This window comes from Octopus sinensis, linkage group LG18 (assembly GCF_006345805.1).
Source record: "Octopus sinensis linkage group LG18, ASM634580v1, whole genome shotgun sequence".
Taxonomy (NCBI): Eukaryota; Metazoa; Mollusca; class Cephalopoda; order Octopoda; family Octopodidae; genus Octopus; species Octopus sinensis.
Window position 1 is genome coordinate 27,695,751 of NC_043014.1, and position 24,547 is coordinate 27,720,297.

Sequence of the window (24,547 nt, forward strand, 5' to 3'; positions counted from 1 at the left end):
TTAAGAAAGAGATAAATCAAGTAATTTCTAAAGATCATTTCAAACAATATTGTCTTATTGTATAAAGTTAAAATTTAAGGTAATGAAGAAGATTATTAAGAATAAAATTTTATCAAAAGGATAAAACTTCTTTGAATATATTGAGTATATACCAAATTTTTACCACAATAAAGGGAGGAAAAGAAAATTGCAAAGAAATAGTTAAATATTTATTTACTTATTACTTATCTAAATATTAACTTACGAGGGGCGTTCAATAAGTAATGCCTCTGACCCACTTGCAGTTGTTTGATCTAGCTGAAATTTTGCATGTGCAATTACCTATATCTCTATAGATTAAGTGGCAAATTACAGCTCTGAACTAATTGTGGTTTCTGATTTACAGGTGTTTGAACTGAGTCAAGTGTGAAACAGAGCCTGTTGAGTGTCGAGCAGTGATGCGGTTTTTGTATTTGAAAGGATGCACACCACGGGAGACTTTTGATGAAATAAAAGTAACTTATGGTGATGATGCCCCATCATATGACTTTGTAAAACGCTGGCATCGTGAATTCAAACATGGTCGGAACTTTGTGGAAACAGCTCCCAGATCTGGTCGCCCCCTTCTGCCATTGATGAGGCATCTGTCCGTCAAGTTGAGGCTGCCATTTTGGAAGATCGACGCATAACTATTCGCCAAATAGCCCATGAGGTCAAGATTAGTACCGGGTCTGTAGAAACTATCATTCATGACCATTTGCATATGCAAAAGGTGTCTGCCAGATGGATTCCCAGGCTGCTCACACCTTTCCAGAAGCAAGAACGTGTCAATAGCGCAAGGATGAATTTGAAGATTTGCCAAGAAGATGAGTCAAAATTTTTCAAAAGACTGATTACACAGGATGAAACCTGGGTCCATCACTATGATCCAGAGACCAAAGCCCAGTCAATGCAGTGGAAGTACCGTGACTCACCTCCTCCAAAGAAGGCAAGAGTGCAGCCCTCCGCTGGCAAGGTCATGCTCACAGTCTTCTGGGACCAGGACGGAGTAGTGATGACAGATTTCTTGGCAAAGGGTGCCACAATTACAGGAGTCTATTATGCTTCACTTTTGAGGAAATTAAGAGAAGCTATCAAAATCAAGAGGTGGGGCAAGATCAGCAAAGGCATCCTCCTCCTGCAGGACAACGCTCCGGTCCACAACTAGCGTGTCGCCAGATCAGAAGCACAGGCGTGCGGCTATGAACTCATCCCCCATCTCCTGACCTGCACCCTCTGATTTTCACCTCTTCCCAGCTATGAAGTTGTTTTTGAAAGGAAAGCGTTTCCCAGATGATGCAGCCTTGATTTCTGAAGTCACGTCGTGGTTGGAGGACCAAGCTGGGGTCTTCTACAAAAACGGTCTTCAGAGCTGCATCAAACGATGGGAGAAATGCGTAACTCTGGGTGGTTCCTATGTAGAAAAAGTCTAATAACTGTGCCAAGTTTCGTTGCTCTACTGCTATGGGAAGTGGGTCAGGGGCATTACTTATTGAACGCCCCTCGTATTATATGGTTTCTATGGAGATTGATCAATTGGATTTAACTGGTATTTAATAAGCAACTGAGGTTAAAGAACATGTCAACTATATACTGATTTAATTAAATTGAAATATTTTAAGTTGTCAAGATACTGGTATTACCTTATATAAGCTGAGTACGAATTAATAGGGTTACAAGATTAAGATTTATTTAAGGCTACTATAAAATAATAACAATAACGATAATAAAATGATTAGTTAGGGTAGAGCATCATAGAAAAGGAATAAAAACAGCCTAATCACTAAAAACTATAATAAAATATCTATACCTCATTAACTTCAATAGCAAGTATTTATAGAAAATGTATAATAATTTAAGTATTATGAGCTAAAAATTGTTAATTAACTTATTTAGCTTATTATAATCAGGACTTAAACCCGGTATTGGTTAAAAGAATAATTGTTGTTAAAAGGACATACTAATTTTAAATTAAGAGGTTTTAATATAGATTTCAAAAGTTGTGTTAATCCATAAATGATATTACAGTTTCTTAGGGGTACTTAATTAGAAGGGTTGTTTAAAGCCAATATAAATACCAAAATTAAGAGGACAGAACACTTTAAGAAAGGGATAAAAAACTTAGTTACTAAAACTATTTTAAACAATATGTCATTATTGTATAAAGTTAAAATTTAGGGTTATCAGGAAGATTTATCATTGAGATGAGAGAACAGAATTACTATAAATTAGTTAAATTATAATTTAGGCAGTTTCATTTAAGTTGTGAAGATACCCATATTGTTTTTTATAAGCTAAGTATGGATTTATAGGGGTACAAAAATTTAGGTTTGTCTAAAGGCAATTATAAAGTATTAAAATGACCGGGTGGGGTAGAAACACCATAGAAAAGGATATAAGATAGCTTAATCACTAAAATCATGATGAAGTATATATACAACTTAGTAACTTTAATAGAGAAGATTTATAGAAAATATGTAATAATTCAAGTATTTAAAACGACAACTTGTTTGTTTACTTAATTAGCTTGTGTTTATAATCACTGATACCCAGTATCAACTAAAGGAATCTAAATATATATACATATATACATATATATACATACACACATATACATATATATAATTTATGAAATTGGTGATTTGTGTTGTTTGGTTCTTCACCATTAAATATTATGTTCATTGACAAAATACCATTATTATTATTTATAGGATTGTGAAATATGGCGCTGTATAACAAAACCATTCGCACCAAAAGCATATATATCTAGATCATTCCTCAGCATGCCCCAAGACAGTTTCCACACGTTTTCCCCACTCATCTTGGTCTTCCATAATGGTTCTCAGCTCCTGTATCCCTTCCATACCAGTATCCTCCAGCAAGCTGTCGATATAGGTTGTCTTCCTCTTTCCTCTCCTGGTTCTTCCTTCTGTTGGTTGCCAGAGTACTAGCTTGTTAGCAATTTAATCAGTTTATCTGACACAGTGCCCATGTAACCTCATCTTTCAATGCTATATCTTCAATGTTACTTTTGGTAGTCCCTGGTATAAGTCAGCATTTGTTATATGACTTTTCCAGGAGACATTAAGTGCCATTTTAAGCATCTTTTTTATAACAACTGTCCGACTGCTTCTTCAACGCCATAAACAACCTCACTTTCAATTTCCTTGCTAACTTCGAACCCCATACCTTTCTCAATTTATGGCAAGCACTCCAGGCAAGAGCTTTTCTTGCTATGATGTCTTTTCCAGTACTTTGTGTCCTTGCACCAAGGTATTTGAAATTTTCAAATACCTTGAGCAACTTACTGTCTCTCACTTTCACTGATGCAGGCGTTTCATGGTTGGATACTTGCAACTCTGTTTTCCTACCTTCCCTGATTCCTGCTATAATCCGCTCAGCACCTCTTGTGCCTGATCTGTCCTCTCTGTTAGTAATGCCAGGTCATCAGTGTAGTCCAGATCAGTTACTGCTACTGCTTGATGCCATCTACTTCTTTGCCTATGCAGTTTGAATCCCAGTTCTTCTTCTTTGCCCTCGTACATTCAACACATTACATAGTCCAGAATGATGGCAAAGAGATAAGGTGCTAGCATGTTGTCTTGTAATACTCCAGCTTTGACTTCAAAGTATTCCGTCTCTCTATCAGGAGTGATCACCTTCGCTATGGTGTTCTCATATAGCTTACTTATTGCTCTCAGAATTCTTGGTGAAATATATGCTTTAAGTATCTTCATTATCATCATTCCTCTACATTCCTCTCATTAAAGTCTACATAGATAATGACAGCCTTTCTATTACGGCTCTTTACTCCTCATATCAGTCTTCTAAGTGCGACAGTGTAAGATGTTGTTGACCGTCCTGATCTGAATCCATTTTGATTTGGTTGCAATTGTTTGTCTATCTTAGGTCATACTTGGTTAAGTATCATCTTGTTGACCATTTTTGCAACAATGGATGACAGACTTATCCCTCTGTAATTCTCAGTATCACTTAGGTCTCCAGTTTTGGGCAGCAGTAGCAAGGCTGTCTCAGACCATTGTTCTGGCTTCACATTGTCATTCAGTAGTTTGTTTGTAAATTCAAGGATGATGTCATCTAAATCACATCTTTTTAGTACTTCTGGCAGGATGTTGTCAGAAACCAGTTTGTTTTCCCTCTTTCAGGTTACTTGTAGCTCTTTCTATTTCCTGTTTTGCTTTGTGAAGTCTCCATCCTCGATTTGCAAACCGTTGAGTATCTTTGCTAATTCTTCATTTTCTGTTTCACTGTCAACTTCTGGATCCTTCCCAAGTGAGTTGTAGAAATGGGTGTACCACTTCTTGATTCTCTCATCCTTTGATTTCCCTTTGATGATTTCATGTTTTGCAGCTTTGCAACCAGTGATGGAGTTAATCAGCATCCAGCTTTCTCCGTGCTTACTCTTTGCATCTGCATTTTCGACCTGGGAGATCATTTCATCCAGTTCCTCTTCTTGAATCTCTTGGTACACCTGTTTTAGACCCTCTTTCGTTCTTTGTAAAGTTTGTTTAGTATTGTTGTTGGCAGCGTTTTGGTAGTTGCTGAATGCCTTTTGTACTTCACTGCATGCTTTCTCTACCCTAGGATCATCAGCTAACTTTCTCCATTTCATCCTCTCCTTTATTGGTATCAGTTTTGCTGCCACTTCTTCATTTGATTGCACAAACTTGCCATATTGCTCTGTAACAGTATCCCTGTTGTTGGATACTTCAGCAAATCTGTTGTATTTCGCGATGTAGACTAATCGTAGCATTTTTTTCTTGCAGGAGTTTTGCTTGTATTTAGACTAAGACGTAGTCTAGATGTCACTAAGCGATGGTCACTCCCTAAACTGCTAAAGTTGTTATATGCTTCTACATTGTGTATTGAATTCTTCCATTTCTTATTAATCAGTATGTAGTCAATTTGGGACTTGCTACCATTCATGTCGGAGATAAATGTCCATTGTTTACCTTTCTTTTTCTTGAATAGAGTGTTAGTGATGTGAAGATGACATTCTGCCTCATGATCCAGGAGAAGCTGGCCATTCTTGTTGGTCTCCTTATGGAATGTGTAGTGGACTGCATCCTCATCCAAATGAGCATTAAAATCACCGCATTCTGTGGTAATATAATGTTTTGGTATTTCATTGATGACACTTGTCAGTGTTTTGTAGTGCTCCTCTGCATCCTTGCTTCCTACAGTGGTTAATAACTACTGTGATGGGATGGGTTTCCATTGAACGTGGCTGTGACTATTCTGTCATTTACTGGTATTACTTAGGCCAATGCTTTCTCTGCCAAACCATTCATTACTAATCCTTCCCCTTCTGCTGCAGCACCATTAGTACTTCTCCATCCACTTGTTATTAGTGTACAGCCTTCAAGTTGTTCAATGAGAGTAGGGTCTTCTTCATGCACTATCTTGTGTTCACCTACTCCAAGGATGTTTAGTTTCCATTTGTTAAAGTTGTGAGCCATCTCCAGATGTTTCTCTTTTTCCCTAAGTGTTCTTACATTGAGTGTTCCAATTTGCTGGTACTTTTTACTAATCATAAGTTCAATTCTTCTGTTCTTGCCATCAGCTACTTCTCTTCCAGTTGGATTTAAAGAAGTATCTTCATCTGTCATTATGCAACTTGCTTGAACATCCAGAATGTCTGCGTCAAGGGCTCTAGCCCTGGTGCCATTAACATGTAGATTCATAGGGGTTTCGGTTGCACATAAAATAGGAGTCATAGTGCGCTGCCCCATGTGGTCCCGCAGTTTCCATCTAACTAGGAATATTAGGGTCTCATCCATTGTCTTTTATTCAAGATCCTCTGTATCACATCCTGTTAGTTCAAAGCCATGAATCTGATCTGTTAGGTCCTGCTGATAACTAAATCCATGCCCTGCTGTCGACACTTTGGTTTATTGTCATTGAGGTTTACTCCTCTAATAGTTAAGGTTTTGTCTGTTTCTTACCCATTGACTTGTCTGGCCTGGTAAGACTATCTGAAGATTTCTCTCCCTCCAGCTTGGCTCTCCAGGTCAATGGAGCACACAGGCACTTCACTGTATCAAGGTACTGGTTGAATTGGCCATTGACTACTCGGTAATTCTCCTGCCCTTTGACGGGTATTATTTTCCATCCTGCAGGGTGTCCAACAATCATCCTCCTCACCAAGCAAGCTTGATAGGGTTGCAAGTTTAGTTGCTGACAACCCTGTCATGTGACAGGTTGTACTGGATTACATGTTACCAGTAGTGCTAAAGAGTTGCCTGACATATATACTAGCAGAGATACCCGGCGTTGCCCGTGTCACATGACATTGAAGAATTAAACATTTCTTTTATATTTTCTCTAATAAACTGGAATTCCCATGATTTGAATTTCATCAAAATTGCAGATGAGGGATTTTAATGAAGGTTCTTTCCCTCTTTACACACCCTAGCAAAAATTCTAATCATGATACATTTATCTCACACTACTCATCTTTACGCCCAGATTCCAAAATCCAAATTTTATGGAACCTATTCAAAGGTTTCTGCTCTTGAAAAATGGAGGTCATGGAGCTCTGAAATGTGGGAGTTAAGGCCCCTATAGGCGGGAGGGGTGTTTTAAGTCAACCAGAGAAGTTGAATTGAGAATCTTTTTAACTTGGGTCTTATATGTAGTGTTCAAATTTCTTTGAAATCGGAAATATATGTATGTTATCTGGGTTTGTAAAAGAGAGCAAAGCTACAGGAAACTAAAAGACGAATGATCACAATAATCAGTCTACTACCTTACCCTAGTCGTTATCACTCCCCAATGTAGGATTCCTCACCATACAGGTGACAGGCACAGCTGTAAGATGCATTATAGATCTATAGCAATTGGAAAGGCGTGGGGAAACAAAAGTGTCACCTCTGGAGTTTACCAATGATCACTATACTGATAGGTAACTGGACAGAATAAATTTGCAATCTATGAATCTCTTTGAATAACCAGTTACTTATCTTGGAAGGCCTTGAAATCAATGTTACCATCTGGGGACTATCTCTGACCCAGAGATAATAAAAAGACTCAAAGGAGATCTGCAGCCAAATAACTTTATTCAACACTTTGCAACTGAATCAGTGGAGGCAAAGATGCCTCTCCTTTACTTGATAATTTATGCACCACATTGCAGAAATCACAATCTAAGTATATTTCAAAGCAAAGTCTTACACTGTTGTACCACTGAATTACAAATAACGCTCATCTTTTATGCTTGGGTGACCCTACAGCTTCCAAGAGTACAACTGTATTCGTCTTGGCTTAGAAAAAAGGACTAAATTGTGGGTGTTAATTTGAAATTTTAGAATATAACTTCCAAATTTCATAAAGATCAATTCAGTAATTTTGAGGTAGTTTTGGATCATAAAAAAAATGACTAAAATTTGGAGTTAAGGCCCCCATTAGGGGGTTTTAGAATCCTCATGAGAAGTGGAACTTTGGGAATACTTCTTGATGTGTGTCAATTACCTATGGTTGAAATTTCATCAACATCGGAAATTTATGAAATTTAATTGGGGTGGGGGTGGGGGTTCTGTCCTCTTTTTAAGCCACCTCAAATTCAAACCAAACATACTGCATTATACCTGCCCCTATGCATTGAATCTAAGTTCCAAATATCATAAGGATCCATTCATTAATTTTGGTCCATGAAATTGTATGAAACACACAGCATTACCTTTCTCCCTCGGCTTGGATTTTGTGTTCCAAATGTCATTAGGATTGGTGCAGTAGTTTTCGAGTCTATAAGTAACACACGAACAAATATAAAGACATTGGGTTTTATATAATAGATATGAATATGCACATATACATACATGTATATGTGTGTGTGTGTGTATTATATAATATTGATAGATGCAATTGAGTGGGCAAACAAAAATATGAGACACAGCCTTGAAGAATTTTTGTTGAATGAATCGACCCCAGAGCTTTTTTTTATTTTGATAAGCCTAGTGCTTATTCTATCAGTCTCTTTTTGTCAAACCAGTAAGTTATGGGGATGTAAATAAACTAACAGCAGTTGTCAAGCAGTGATGAGGGAGAAACAGACACAAAGACACGCATATACACTTACATATATACACATATATATATGTACATATATACACTTACATATATACACCCACCCACACACACACACACACATATATATATATATATATATTATACAAATAAGAAAATGGAGAAACAAATTCATCTCGTTCATCAACTTATGGATATTACAATTTTACATTACTTATTAATTATACAAATGAGAACATCAAAAGCAGACAAAACATTATATAAATCAATAGATAATATAATAATAAAAATAATACAAATACATATTTTAAAAGTTATATTATAAATTATTGAAATTCATAAACTACTTCTTACAGCTGTTTCAGCCTATGGTCAAAAGTCAATCCAACTTATATTGCCTATAGATGTCAGTATATTATGGTTGTAGGCATTAAAAATTATACTTATGTTAAAAGAACCATAGGCCTCGTCAGAGGTTATAATTAACTTGAAAAGTATAATAATAATAATATTGATATACAAAACATGCTGCACTTCATATCTAATATACACAAATAAATAATAAATAAATATCCAAAATACATACATATATATATATATATATATATATATATATAAATATACATACATGTATATATACATAAGCAAACCGTAAATACTATTCACATGCGCAAAATACATTAAAGAACATCATTGAACAATATATTACATTACATTGGGTATATCATGCGTTGTATAGTCAAGTAAATACATTCTAATGTATATACACTACTATGTTTAACAGTACCAACAGTATTATTGCTTCAACGGTAATCCTCAACAGATCATACATACTATATTCATGTTTACTAATATAACAAGGTTCGAAATATAAATATTCACACATATACATGCACAAACAAAATATTTGCGTATAAGTATATTAATCAGACAAACATAATCTAGATATTACTTAATGCATCCACGTAACGTAGGGGCCAATTCTGTAGGTTTTTACTCCACTCTAAATGCTTTGCAATGTTTGTTTTTGAAAGTAGTGGTTTTCTGATTGCAGCCCTCCAATAAAATCAGGCTTTGTGCAGCTCCTGGCAAACAGTTTTTGTGGAAACTGGTTTCTCAAGGTGGTCATTAAGCTCTGTCGTAATTTTGGGAGCTGTATTTTTATGATCCTTTCTAACAATTCATGTAAGAGTCCAACGGTCCCTATCTGAAAGTTCTGGTTTCCTTCTCGAGTTTTATTTCAACAAGGAGGTTTTTCTCTCTTTCTCAAAGGCTGTCATTACTTTATAGACAGTACTTCTTGATACACCAAATATTTCGGTTGTTTTCGCTATGCTAGTACCTACCATACAAGCACCAATAATTTGACCTCTTTGAAAGTCTGACAGATCTGTCATTTTAATGAATTTTAATTATCTTTTTCTGATGATATCTGAAAAGAAACAGCAATTTTAGCAAAACATATTAAGTAATACTAATAATAAATCAAAAAACATAAAATAAACAAGCATTTGATGGTTTTATAGATATTTCAAAATTATGATGTTATGATGCTAGGTGTTTCCATTATTTTGTCCAACCCCTGTATATATATATATATATATATATATATATATATATATATATATCATCATCATCATCATCATCATCGTTTAGCGTCCGTTTTCCATGCTAGCATGGGTTGGACGGTTCTACTGGGGTCTGTGAAGCCAGAAGGCTTCATCAGGCCCAGTCAAATCTGGCAGTGTTTCTACGGCTGGATGCCCTTCCTAACGCCAACCACTCCGAGAGTGTAGTGGGTGCTTTTTACGTGCTACCCGCACAGGTGCCAGACAGAGCTGGCAAACGGCCACGAACGGATGGTGCTTTTTATGTGCCACCGGCACGAGGGCCAGGCGAGGCTGGCAACGGACACGAAACGGAAGGTTCTCTTACATGCCACCGGCACTGGTAACACATCTGCAATTTCCATTGATCGATTTCCATTGATCGATTTCGATTCTGATCCTCACTTGCCTCAACGGGTCTTCACAAGTAGAGTTTCGACATGCCACCGGCACTGGTAACACATCTGCAATTTCCATTGATCGATTTCGATTCTGATCCTCACTTGCCTCAACAGGTCTTCACAAGTAGAGTTTTGTGTCCCAAGAAGGGAAGGTATGCATACGTAGGCTGGCTCCATCCCATGTAGAAGGCCACGGGTTATGGACTCACTTGTCCTGCCGGGTCTTCTCGCACACAGCACACTTCCAGAGGACTCGGTCTCTAGTTATTTCCTCAGTGAGACCTAAAGTTCGAAGGTCGTGCTTCACCACCTCATCCCAGGTTTTCCTGGGTCTGCCTCTTCCACAGGTTCCCTCAACCGCTAGGGTGTGGCACTTTTTCACACAACTATCTTCATCCATTCTCGCCACATGACCATACCAGCGCAAACGTCTTTCTTGCACACCACAACTGATGCTTCTTAGGTCCAGCTTTTCTCTCAAGGTACTTACACTCTGCCGAGTATGAGTACTGACATTACACATCCATCGGAGCATACTGGCTTCATTTCTTGCGAGCTTACGCATATCCTCAGCAGTCACGGCCCATGTTTCACTGCCATGTAGCATGGCTGTTCGTACACACGCATCATACAGTCTGCCTTTCACTCTGTGCGAGAGACTTTTTGTCACCAGCAGAGGTAAGAGCTCTCTGAACTTTGCCCAAGCTATTCTTACTCTAGCAGTTACACTTTCAGCACACCCGCCCCCGCTGCTGACTTAGTCACCTAGGTAACGGAAACTATCAACTATTTCTAGTTTTTCTCCCTGGAAAGTGACGGAAGTTGGTCTCAGAGCATTTTCAGTGTTTATTGTTCCTGAGCATCTGCCACATACAAAAACCATCTTCCTAGTTAGCCTTCCTTTGACATTGCTGCACCTCTTATGTGTCCATAGCTTACACTTGGTGCATCTTATAGAGTTTCTACCTACACCTTTTCTACAGATCGAGCAGGGCCATCTACCTGAAGGTGTTTGTGATTTTTCTACCTTCCTACTGATTACGACTTTGGTTTTAGCTAGATTATATATATATATATATATATAGGAAATAATATAATGCGAACCAGAAATGATTCTGGAATCCGTTCCCTGTATACTAGAGAAAGGTAGTACATATCACAGAAAACATACACCTATTCAACAAGAGGAATGAATATCTTCAATAATTGGTCTGAACTTTAGGCAGGATAAGACAACCATCAAGCCTCTTCCCCCACTTCTACACATGCAAATGTATGAAACAAGAATTGAACCACAAACAGTCAATCCAAATGTGGTTGGTAAGTAAGCTACTTACCACACAGCCACTCCTGCGCCTCTCAACCACCCAACCAGGCTCATTCCTCTGCTCCCACCCATGCTGCCGCACTTGCCCTTACTTCTCCAACACCACCCTCCTCACAGACACCCATCATCGACACCCATCACTGACTCCTTCACCTACACTTCTAGCAACGTCATCTACTGCATCTCTTGCTCTCTCTGTCCTTCTCTATACATTGGTCAAATGGGATGCTGCTTGGCTGACCAGTTTGCGGAATACCTCCGAGACATCAGACAATGACACTCCAGTCTCACACCATTTCCATTCTACCGGTCATTTTTTACAACACCTGTCTGTTTGGATTGTCATTGCACATAGGCCATCTTCGCTGTGAACAGGGATTAATCTCTCTTTGCTTCTTTGCATCACATGGGCTTAACTCTCCTCCCTTCTCCTCTCTTACCTACTTCCTCCCACCCACCTCTCCTCTCTTGCTGACACCTACTTTCCTCTTCACTCCTACCCTTCTTCCTTCATCATCACCTCCTCCCTCGCTACCCCACCCCTACACATTCCAACCCCACCATCCCTATACATCACATCCCCACCCCAACACCACCACACATGTCAAGGTCACCAGCCTCCCTCCACACCCACATACATGCTCTCACATACGCACGTGCAACCCCGTTTTGGGATCACCACTACTTTATTATCTTCGCTTCTTCCAAGCTCTCCTATGTGATCCCTCTGTTCGGCATTTACCATGATAGATCACTAGCCACTAAACCTTTTTTATTTTCTCTCCCTGTTTATTTCTGTATTCCTTTCTGTCAAAGAGTGTGTGTTTGTATAAAATATATGTATGCATGTATATATCTGTACATATATACACATGCATACATATATTTATACATACATATATGCACGCACATACACACACACATTCATATATATAGGAGCAGGTGTAGCTGTGTGGTAAGAAATTTGATTCCAAAACACATGGTCCAGGGTTCAGTCCCACTGTGTGGTAACTTGGCATGTATCATCTGCTATAGCCTCAGAACAACCAAAGCCCTGTGAGTGGATTTTGTAGACAGAAACGGACAGAAACCAATCATATATATATATATCTGATTCTTCTTATACTGTCAGTGATGAAGAATTCTCAGTTTGATGTTGATATGAGCACCAAATTGTCAGGTAGAATCAGTGTGACTCAAGTGTGACAAGGCTGGATCTTTATGAATTACAGGTACAGTTTATCCAACAGGCTTCTGTACAATTTCCATATTCACAAATTCACTTACAAATCTTAGGTCATCCTGAAGCAACAGTGATGTCACTTGCTAAAGTTATGGTGATTAAGATAAAATATTAAGGAGTAGCCAATGTTTTTCTCTGGCTAAACAAGCAAAGCAGACAACTTTGCACATTTCTGGTCTCTTCACTTTTTTTAACAGAAGAATAACATTTGCCATTGTTCATTGACCTTGTAGCAACTACCTTACTGAAAAAAAATATTTTTAAAAGAGTATTGCATGGTGCTGGGAAATTAGATTGATAATTTAATTATAAAGAGGTTCCAATGGAGAGCAATGTCGAAGGTGTTACTGTTGTTAACAACAGCTAAGACATGTATGGAGTTGTCTCTCTTGTTTGCTGGATCAAAGAATGCCTAGCTATTCTAATATTTTCCTTATTTTTTAAAATCCATTTTGTGGTAAAATAAAGAGCTTCAATTTCCAACATTGATTTAATATATATTTTTTTCTTATACAAGAATGTTGTTGACAGTGACTTCAAAGTTTCAGTCAGCTGAGCCATTGTTGGCCAATAGCATAGCTGGTCAAAACTTCAAAGTCACTGTCAACAACATTTTTGTATTAGGATAATATATTTGTACTCAACAAAAGTATAGAGTAACCCATCAGATTAATGTAAAAAATTTTTCTCCTATAACTGAATATATAAAAATGAACATTTGTATATATGGCATATATTTGTTTTAAAATTAATTATTTTTTTCTTCTGTCTTTCAGATGTGAGCTATTACCGTGTTCTATCAACTGTTCACCCTGGACCAATGTTCAGTTGACTGTGATAGAAGAGGGTCAAAAAGATACAATGACTTCCCTGACTCAGTCAAGACACAATCTGCCGATGATGGTATTGCATAATGTGTAGTTGTTGCATGCAAGTGCAACAGAATTGAAGATATTTGTTGCCAGAGAAGCTGTGCAAATGAATGTCAACAAATATCTTAGTAATACATTGGTCTTTGTTGAAATGGAATTTGAGAGTGACTTAACTGACAACCATACAAAATGAGTAATGAGCTACAATCCAAGAGAATGACCCAACTCGGACCATGTTGCTAAGAAACATAGGTTTGTGTTGACACTTCACAAATATAACAATTAACAAATGTAATCAACAGAACCACAGCAAAAAACAATAATAAGTGTTAATAATTATGGTAATGATTGCCTCCATAAAATCAATATTCATTTATTACATATAAGTAATAAAAAATTTATCCTTTTTGAAACACTAAATTGACCAATAGATAGCTAGAATCTGCTAATTTAGTGTTTGGAACTGAAAAATTATTGCTTATTAAAACTTTATAAAATAAAACAAAACAAAACAAAAATTGTCAAAAAATGGGTGCAACTCATATTGAAGATGCTAGTGCTCAACCAGGAAAACTTTATACATGTGAGCACTGTCAAATGACATTTTCTCGTCCTGTACACCTGGAGAGGCATATGAGAAATGTTCATTCTCAAGAGAGAGAGTCAGAATGTAATATTTGTCATAAATTGTTTCAAAACAAACACTATTTATCCGTCCACATGCTGACTCACAATGTCAACAAAGAGCTGCAGTGTCCACTTTGCAAGATGACATTTAATAACTTGGCTACTTTAAACAAACACAAAGATGCTCACTTAGGTATTGGTGTGACACAGGCACAGAAAGACAATCTTAGTAATTTCCGGCAACCACGAACTATTGCCAATCTGTTGGCCAGCAACCAGTCCAGTCGAGGTAACTCATCGAATGTGCCCTTAATTAGTGTGGCTCCTGGCATTAACAATGCAAACACTTTGAACTGTGATTTACGTTCTACAGATTTGAGGTCAATGAACAAAAACAAGAGGAATTTGTTGCCTAATCAAATTTCTCTCCAAAATGCGATGAGACTTGCATCAAATGACACAACTGTTAACTGTGATCTAACATCCAGAGACATCAACTCCCTGAACACAAACCAAACTGTGAGATTGGCTCAAAAACGCCCCAGTAACAGTGATAATGATGTCATAGTCACTGGGGTCAGTTCACTGAAGCGACCGTTTCGATTTCAAAACTTATCTAATTCCACAACACCTCAGAATCGACAGCCCAGTGCAAATCAACTATCAAAAGCAGCTGCTATTTCTCTTTTGTCTCAACAGTTGGCATCTCAGAAGAACTCCCAGAATTCCCTGTTACAAAATCAAATTCAGGTTCAAAGTTCATCTACACGCCAGAACTCTACACACAATCCCTCCGGTAGAAATATTACTGATCGAATCTATTTGATGCCTGAAAATGGCAACAGCAGAAACGTAGTAAGAATGCAACAGCCATCAAATTTTAGGTACAGTCAAAGAAAGCAGTTAGCACAACAGCCAATTCCAAATCAGCGCTATTCCACTAACAGTCTTTATTCCAATCCTTTAAATCAACAGAGTCAAAGAAATGTTGTTAATTGCGATTTAACTCGTTCTGATCTTGCTACAATCAGTCAGCGATCAGGGGCTGCTGCATCAAATGTGACATCACAGTTCTCCAATGGTAGCAAATCAAACAGTACAGTGAATTGTGACCTGACAATTTCTAATATCAGTTCATTGAACCGTAACTACAGACCTAGCAACAACTTGCTTGCATCAAGATCAAGAAACTCTGTTTCTCAAAATAATCTCCCTTCAAACCGAGTGAGAAGTGCCGTGAATTTTGATCTCACTACAGCAGACATAAATTTCCTCAGAAGAAACCGGCGTATACGTCAAGTAGAAAGATTAACTGATGTTGGTGCACCAACAGTGGGTCAAACATCAAATACTTTGAACTGTGATCTGTCTGTTGTTAATTTGGGTGCCATGGAACGAAACAAAATGCCACCAAGCAATAATAGTCGAATTAATCGGATAAATTTAAATCAGATCCCAAAACAGGTGCAGAATACACTCAACTCTGGTCTTAGAGCAAATAATTTGAATGACTGGAACAAACGCAACACAATAGTATACCAGCAAAAGAACAACCAAGTCTTACAAAGCCCTACTAGTCACCCAGTGAATACCCTTAATTGTGATCTTACCAGTGTCAATCTTGGCACTTTGAACCAGCAGCAAGCTGCCAACAATAGTAATATTGTTAACCAAGAGGTTCGTCCAGTTCAGATTTATGCAAACAGCAATGTCCCTCTTAGTTCACTGGTTCGTAAAGACATAAGTCCAAGAGAAAATAGTATGACTGGTACTCCAACTAGCAGCAATAGTTACCCTGTACAGATTGTAAGAAACCGAAGTCATCAGAAACGTGCTGTAAACGTCAACCCAGGAGTATCTACTTTAAACAGTCCAAATGCCATGCTAATCTCACGACTGAATCGCCAAAGGAAGATGCTAGCTACTCCTAACAACATCCCTGTTATAGATCTTGTGGCTGAGGAAGAGAAAACTTCGAATGTGCCTTCAGGATCAACTGATGTTGTTCAGTTTGATTTGACCAATCCTGACATCAACATTATTAGTTACGAGAATGGTACCAGCTTGTCTAGTAGTAAGTCGACTTCCAAAAATGTTGTTGATATTGTAGACTTGGAATCACATGACAGCTCTGGAAGACCTCCAGTGTTGAATAATCAGGCATCTGTTGTAGAATTTGATCTTTCCAACAATAACATCAGAGCATTTAATACAAATCAGAATCGTATTCCAAACACAAGTACAATCAATTTGAACAGCAATCTCTGGGCGTCATCTAACTCCACTAGAAACAACAGCCTAAATGTTCAGTCTGCTACTGTAGCCAATGAAAGTAGCTCGTCATTGTCAGACATTACTCTCGTTGACATCAGATCTTTAAAGCCATCGGAGGAAGTAACTGAAACTGTAAGCAGACATGTTGATGAAGTCGGTGACAAATCTTCTGTCTCTGGCATTACTCTTGTAGATATCCGTTCACTGAGTAGTGCTGAGATTGAAGCCAACTTCCAAACATCCAACAAAGAACCCTTAACAGTAACAAATTCTGAAACATCCCAGATGTCACATTCTTCTACAAGAACTGGGAATGTTTCTGACAATTATCAAGTTGGAGACAGCTCTCTTACAGCTTCTAAAGTTCCGACATTAAATCCATTAATTCGACCACCATCTACAAAAGCGATAATTACTGTTGATCTTAGTTCCATTGATTTTGAAGACATTGATGAGGCTAAACGTACAACACCACAGGCAAGTAAATCAATTTCTGAACAATACGAAGATGAGAACTTTACTTGCAAATATTGTTCAGTGAAAGTCCGTTATCTTTATAACTATATATTTCACCTTAAATCTCATTTGGAAATAGGGTTTTGCATCTGCTATTATTGCAGTTCTGTGTTTGAAGACTTCCGCAAACTTGTGGTGCATTTGGTATCACATGTAAGCAACCTAAAGAACCAGTGTGTGTTTTGCCGCAATATCTTAGTATCTACCACAAATCCCATCCAACACATGACAGAGTGTGGTGAATTGCAGTGTGTAATGTTTGAAGCTGGATCTTGTGTCAAAACAGAAAAATCCGAGGAAAAAAATAACAGCAAGGTGAAGACAAAGACAGAGAGTGCAGCAGAAAAGTCTGAGAAAGAAGTGGGTAATTTGGAAGAAAGACTTTTGGAGGAAGTGGAAAAACAAGCACTTGTAATACTAGAAAAGGAAGATGATGAGAATGTAAGGGAAGCAAAGGATGAAAAAAATACAAAAGGGGAAAGAGAAGAAACATGTATTGACTCAGAATCAAACAAATTGAACAAAGGGAATGCAAATAAGGAGGTGGAAATGAAAGTTGATAGGGTCAGTGCTGGTTCAAATAAAGATAATGGCCAAAAAGAAAAAAGTAGATTAATAGAAGAGGAGAAAGAAAAAACAATGATGAAAGAGGTAAAGGCAGAAGTAGAGAAACAGGGAACAGGAGCTGAAGAGCAAGAAGAGGAGAGTAAGGAAAATGTAAAAGAAGAAAAGCTAGATGAAGATAGTATTGAATGGAAGGTGAAAGAGGATTTTAACAGAACTGACCAATTGATTTCAGAACTTAATCAAGATACACTATAGGGATATATCAAGAGACTGAAAACTTACATGGGAATATGTATATGTGTGTACATATAATATAGGTGTGTGTGTGTGTGTGTACAAACATGCGTGTATGCATACAGGCGTATGTGTTGGCGTGCACAAAAGAGAATAAACAAATCCTCAGTAGCTAAGATATATGTATCTGTGTGTATACAAGTACATTCACAGACATCACAATTCTTACACATTCATTATGTTTCATTAAATATGTCTTAGATTATGCTGATATATGTGATAATGTAACTGTATGTTATTGCACATATGCATGCAAGTGTACTAGTGTCACATTTGTATGTGTATGTATCTGGATACTGACACACACACACATGTATACACATGCATATATATTTACATATACAGGTTGGTTCAAAAGTTCCTGTAGCACACACACACACCATCATACATGTTGATTTTGGGCAAGATACTACCGGGTTGTACATTTAATTCATAGACTGGACTACATTTTGTCCAACTTCTGAATCTTGAAGAAGATATTTTCTTACATGTTACTCCAGTCTACCCAACTGAAATGGATAGCAGTCAAGTGCTTGTGTAGCCCTCTCCTACTCCAGACATCACATCATGAATGTCCTGATGGGTCAGTGGAGGGTTGAGAAGGCATCTTTGGTTTGCTCATGATAGCATGTTAAAGAATTACATACATATGTATGTATGTATACATACATACATACATACATACATATATATATATATATATATATATATATATATATATATATATATACACACACACACACACACATATGCATACATATATATTTATATATCATTTAAATGCTAAAGGGACTTCTGAATCACTCAGTCTGAACATAATATACATACACATAACCATTATAATAATATGTATTTGTGTATATAAGTGTGTGTGCATATATATATATATATATATATATATATATATATATATATATATAGTACAGAGTTCACTTATCCAACAATTACATGCATGCACACACACAATTAGATGTGCATTCTTACCCAGATAAATACATACACATGTGCACTTAGTATGCACATGCTTGCAAAAGTGTGTGTTGGGCATACACTCACAGGTCTGTCACTCTTTATTCTTGTATGTGTATGTCTTTTAATCTTTTGTGTGTGTATATAATATATTTTTGCTAGTAACTGATACATCTGGTGCTGGGTTTGAATGAAATTTTAATTTTTTTTTTGTTTTGTAATGAAGCATCATGTTAGTTTTGTTAATAGATAAATTCCACTCATTTCTTATTTATTGAATGCCTGTGTATACACACACACACACATATACACATGCATCTCTCTCTCTCTCTCTCTCTCTCTCTCTCTCTCTCTCTCTCTCTATCTATCTATCTATATATATATATATATATATATATATATATATATATATATATATATATATATATGCACACTCACATACATGTGCAAACATACATTCTTACATTCAAAAATTTATATATATATATTATATACATTTTAATTTATTGTAATTATCTTATAACTTTCTGACAAGTCTTAAAAGCTACATACACACACACACATATGTACGTATGTATATATACATATATAAAGAGTAATGTCTCCTGTGATACAAGAGACAACAATGTACAAAGGAAGTTGGTTACAGTAAAGGGACACTTGTTTTAACTATTGTTATAGAACTTGTGCATAAGATATGATTTCATGAAATATATTTTAAATGCTATTTTTTTTTTAAAGTTAAAAATATTTTTTACTTATGATTGTAATTCAGTAACACCCCACCCCATTTTTTCCCCCTGAAAATCTGTCTACTTTTACATACAATCATACAGTCACATATACACACTAACATATGTACATACATATTTGAATTCGTAGAGTTGAAATAGCTGGTTAGGATGTTATACTTGGATTGTGCTTCATTTAGGTTTGGAGTTCATATTCCACAGTTGAAAATACTTTTTATTGATTTTATTCCTTCAAAAGGTGGTAGAATTGTTAGCATGCTGGACAAAGTGCTTGGCAGCATTTCAACCATCTTTTTGAATTCAAATTTTGCTGAGGCTGACTTTGCCTTTTTTTTTTTTTTTTTGAATCAGTAAAATAAGTACCAGTTGAGTATTAACCGTTCCTTCAAAATTTCAGGCACAAAGCATGAAATTTTGAAGGAAGGGTTAGTTGAATTTTGTAGTTGAAAAGACTAATTTTATTTCTTCAGTTGTTGATGCTGTTGTTACTGCTATCTTCAGTTACCATTGCTCAATATAATGAATTATGCCATGAATAGATGTAACTGAGTTAAAGTGAAAAAACAACTTCCCAAACATTCAGTTTCTAGAATCAACCCACCTTTTTATATGTAGATATAACTCATCTAGTGTGCTGGTCTGGAACACATAAATCATTTTAAAGTCATTATAAAGGCAGATAATTGGCAGAATCAGTAGAATATTGGACCAAATACATTGTGGCACCTGGCTACATCCTTTTACATTCTGAGTTCAAATTGACCCCATGACCACTTTGCCTTTCATCCATCTGAAATCAATAAAATATGTGCTCAGGTAATCAATTATAGGAAGTTGTGTCCTAGAATGGCCACATTTGAATCACTGAAATCAATAAAAAGAATAAGAGAATATGATTAGGCAAAACTGTGTAGTTAAGAAGTTTTGTTTGCAGCCACATGGTTTCAGGTTCAGTCACATTGTATGTGACCTAGGGTACATTTCTTATACTGTAGCCTCAGATGACCCAATATATTGTGAAATTTGGTAGATAAAAATTCTCAGAAAAGGGACCAGACATTCTGCTGGAAATTAGCATTCTATCCAAGGGGAGAGATTTATGTCACAAAGTCTTAATGTCAGAGAAACTAGAGCTAAGCATTTTATCAGTTGCTTGATTTGTAGATTCCATATAATGTGTGTTTGTCTCAGTTAAGTCAACATACTTAAAAATATGGTCGGTAATTATAAATTGAAATGTTTTATATATATATATATATATATATAAAAAAGGATCAATTTGCTATCTAGCCAGTTGACTTTGATATTGCAGTATTTTCTAGTAGAGCATCATTAAACCTAGCTAGTCTATTATTTGTTTCCAGATAACCTCTGATTAAGCAGACCTATTATCAAAGACCATCATTTTTTCTCCTCTCAAATATAGTTTATCTATGACTAAAGTATCTAAGGTAAGAGATTTTGCTGTTGTTTCTAGCAGTTCAAGAAACTGCATAATGGTCCAATGCAGCAATCAAATCAGAGCTCCTTTGTTAGCTCATGTATCTATGACAGCAGCATAATCTTGTTATATCTGGAATGACCTTGGTGTGAAACAAAATTTCACATCTTGCTTTTTATTTATTTATTTATTTTGATATCCTTCATATGAATTAGAAATATATTCTGTTGCTGGCAAGATCAGATTCAAGAAGAGTTATTTACCTTACCCAAAGGCTGTATTATATAGCTTTCATTTTATAACTATATGGTTATTACTCTAGCATATTAACTTCAGTAAGTATATACATCCATACAATATACATATATATATATATACTTGGGGTGCTGTATTAGTTGGCACAATTGTTTTTACAGTTGCATGCACCCCTTAATGCTAATCACTCTCAATCATAAAACAAGTCTGTTCATATTTCATTTCTTCTTTTTTTTTGTTCAGTCAGGCCAGTGGGGGGGGGGGGGGCACCAGGATGAAAAATCCTTGTTTGGCAGAATGCAACAGTAATAACAGCTTATGGTCAGTAGCCCAACATAACTACACCCACACCACCATTCACCCCATCCACACACATACCTTTGTATGTGTGAATATAGACATACATACATGCATACATATTTATTCAAATATTCAGTTCATCACTACTCTCAAACAAATTACTTCTGTTATATATTTTGAGTACTCTTTCTGTCCTTTGATTTCAAAATTTAGAAACATCTCCATGTTTTTCTCTCTCTCTCTCCTGTGTGTGTGTGTGTGTATATATATATTATATATATATATATATATATATAAAATTCAAATTAAATTGTTAGGAGACAAAAAGTCGTATACATTTTATGTGTGTGTGTGTGTGTATGTATATATATATATGTGTGTGTGTGTATATAGTTACCAGAGGTGTTTGGGGAAACATTGCTTTTGTTTGAAACATTTATTTACAACTTTTCATATTTATTATTAAAAGGAATAAAAAAGATAAAATATGAAACATTATTAAAAAGAAAAGGCAAAGAAACATTGAAATATGAATTATCAACATTTTATTTGAATGTTATCAGATGTACAGCAACTGAAATTAGAAACAGTTCAGACTTTATATCCCAGTGCCTCTACTGTGTGTAGGGATTATGCAATTTGTCTTTAACAACTGATATTATGACTTTTGTTGGGGAGGGAGGTGACAGAGAGTCTGTGAAATTGTAAAAAAAACAAACAATAACATTATTAGAAGAAAAAGGAAAGGACAAGAACTTTATACAAAGTAGCACAGATGCTGTAAAGATCTATATTTGAGACTTGTGTACATACATATATATATATATATGCATGTAGAGTGTACGTAAAAGAACTTCATTTTGGCTGTAACCTATATCTCTCATGTGTCATTCAATGGTTATTATCGCTCAAGTCCTGAAAGAGACAAAAAAAAAAAAAAATGTGTGTGTGTGTGTGTGCATGTACATCAGAGTTTAACTGAGCTGAAATTCTCTTCTAATTTCATATCTTTTGTATAATACTTTGGTCCTTCAGAAATGTTTTAATGAAAATGTCTGGAATTTTGTAATAAAAAACATAAATAAATACGTAAAAACAAAAAGAGACAATATAAAAATTAATAAATAATTAAATCAATCGACTGAAGTATCTTCATCGGTATTTCATCAACAGTGTTATATATGGGATTCTACATGATTGGTAGCATGCATTTTTTTCCACAAAATCCTAATTATTATTCTACCATCCCAACTTATGTCATTTTTCAGAAATTCTTCTTTTGCTCCTGGTCTAAGGATAATTTCAGAAGCTCTTCTTCACCGTTTTACTGATTTATTTCCTTGACAAAATTTTGTAAAATCTAAAGGAAACTATCCCACTCAGCCAAAAGGATTTAACCCCTAAGCCTTTGAACTGGCCTTATCCAGCCAAAATATTCTGCCTGTTTTATGTTCTAAACTGTCCAGATCTGGCCTCTCACTTCTACCCTACAATTACATTCTAAAAATAAGCAATCATTAAAATTTTGAAGTTACAAGACAATCCATGATTAATTCAAAACAATGTGAATAAATAAGCATCACCTTTAACAGAGTAATTTGAATGCTAAAGAGTTAATAGAAATGTGCACCTTGTAACACCTAGGCTCTTGATGGGGATATAAGAATTTTGGGGGTTCCCACACGAAAAAAATAATAAATTGGAGATCCACAATAGTACTTTAAGAGTCCCTGAAAAAATTTTGCTTTAGATGTATGAGTTGATATATATTGCAAGAAACAGCTGAGTTTCTTTCTCTAATGTTTTCCATAGTTCAACCTACACATTTTTGTGAAAAACAAAATAGGAATTTTGAAAGAAATTTCTATAAAACTAATTTTTAAACATCAAATGGCTATGGGGGCCCACCAAGGAGTTCATAGATTTTAAAAAATGGTTCAGAACCCCCGGCATAAAGTCAGTGTTTGACAGAAAATTTGTTTAAATTTCCTGTAAATTCATTTTGAATTCATGCACCAAGCTCACTGGTCTTATATGTGATTGATTGTGTATTTTTAACTCTATTATGAAACTGTGTTAGTTCACAAGTGACTCTACTAATGTATATATCATCATCATCGTCATATTTTGACTGTTTTCCATGCTGGCATGGGTTAAATGGTTTGGCAGGAACTGACTAGTCAAAAGACTGCACCAAGCTCTGTTGTCTACTTTGGCATGGTTTCTATGGTGAGGTGTCCTTCTTAATGCCAGTTACTTTACAGAGTGTACTAGGTGCTTTTTATGTGGTACCTGCAGCAGTGAGGTCACCAAGTAACTTGCAAGACAAAAACTCCTTCAATTGAGAGGGGAATAGTATTGAGAGACAGAAAAAGATGTCTTGTGATAGAGCGATGGTGAAGATGTAACAGACAGGTGTACATCCAAGATATAGTGATTGGAGAGGATGAGTAGGTGAGTAAGCTCAAGAGATTTGCAAAAAGAGAGAGGGAGATGGAAGGAGAGGGAATGTGATGAGTGGGCACCGGTAGAGGGAGACAGTATTAGGAGAGATATGTTGTGGGGAAGAGATTTGATGGACATTTTGTGCTGAGAAGTTTGTGAGGGGGAAATGGGTTGTGGGGAGAGATTTGTTGAGACAGATTGTGTCAGTGGAAGGCATAAACATAAAGGACATGCCTCTATGGCCTCAATTTTACTTTGCTGGATGGGTCTTCTCAAGCACAGCAAATTGCCAATTGTCTTAATCCTTTATCATCTCTGAGGCTCAGTATCTGAAGATCATTTTTCACTGCTTTGTCCCACATTTAGTGATTGGCATTTCTTTATGCAGCTATCTTCATCCATACACATCAGATGACTGTACCAGCATAGAATTCTCTCTTGTACACTACATTTGATGCCTCTTAAACCCAATTTCCTTTTCAAAACATTTACTTTTTGTTTTATGTGCATGCTGACATTGCACATCCTGGAGAATATGCTGGCTTCATTTCTTTCAAGCCTTTGCATGGCCTCTGCATTCACAGCCCATCTTT

The 24,547-nt window shown here is 36.3% G+C and overlaps 1 protein-coding gene across 1 annotated transcript in view; it reads left to right on the top strand.

The window, feature by feature from the left end:
• LOC115221418 (putative uncharacterized protein DDB_G0282133) overlaps positions 1-18,662 on the top strand; it is a 44,007-nt gene extending 25,345 nt beyond the window's left edge. The window contains exon 2 of the mRNA XM_029791600.2: positions 13,419-18,662. Within this exon, the coding sequence (XP_029647460.1) occupies positions 14,043-17,753 (3,711 nt within the window). The 5' untranslated portion in view covers positions 13,419-14,042 and the 3' untranslated portion in view covers positions 17,754-18,662. The remainder of the gene's footprint in view (positions 1-13,418) is intronic.
• Positions 18,663-24,547: the final 5,885 nt, after the last annotated feature.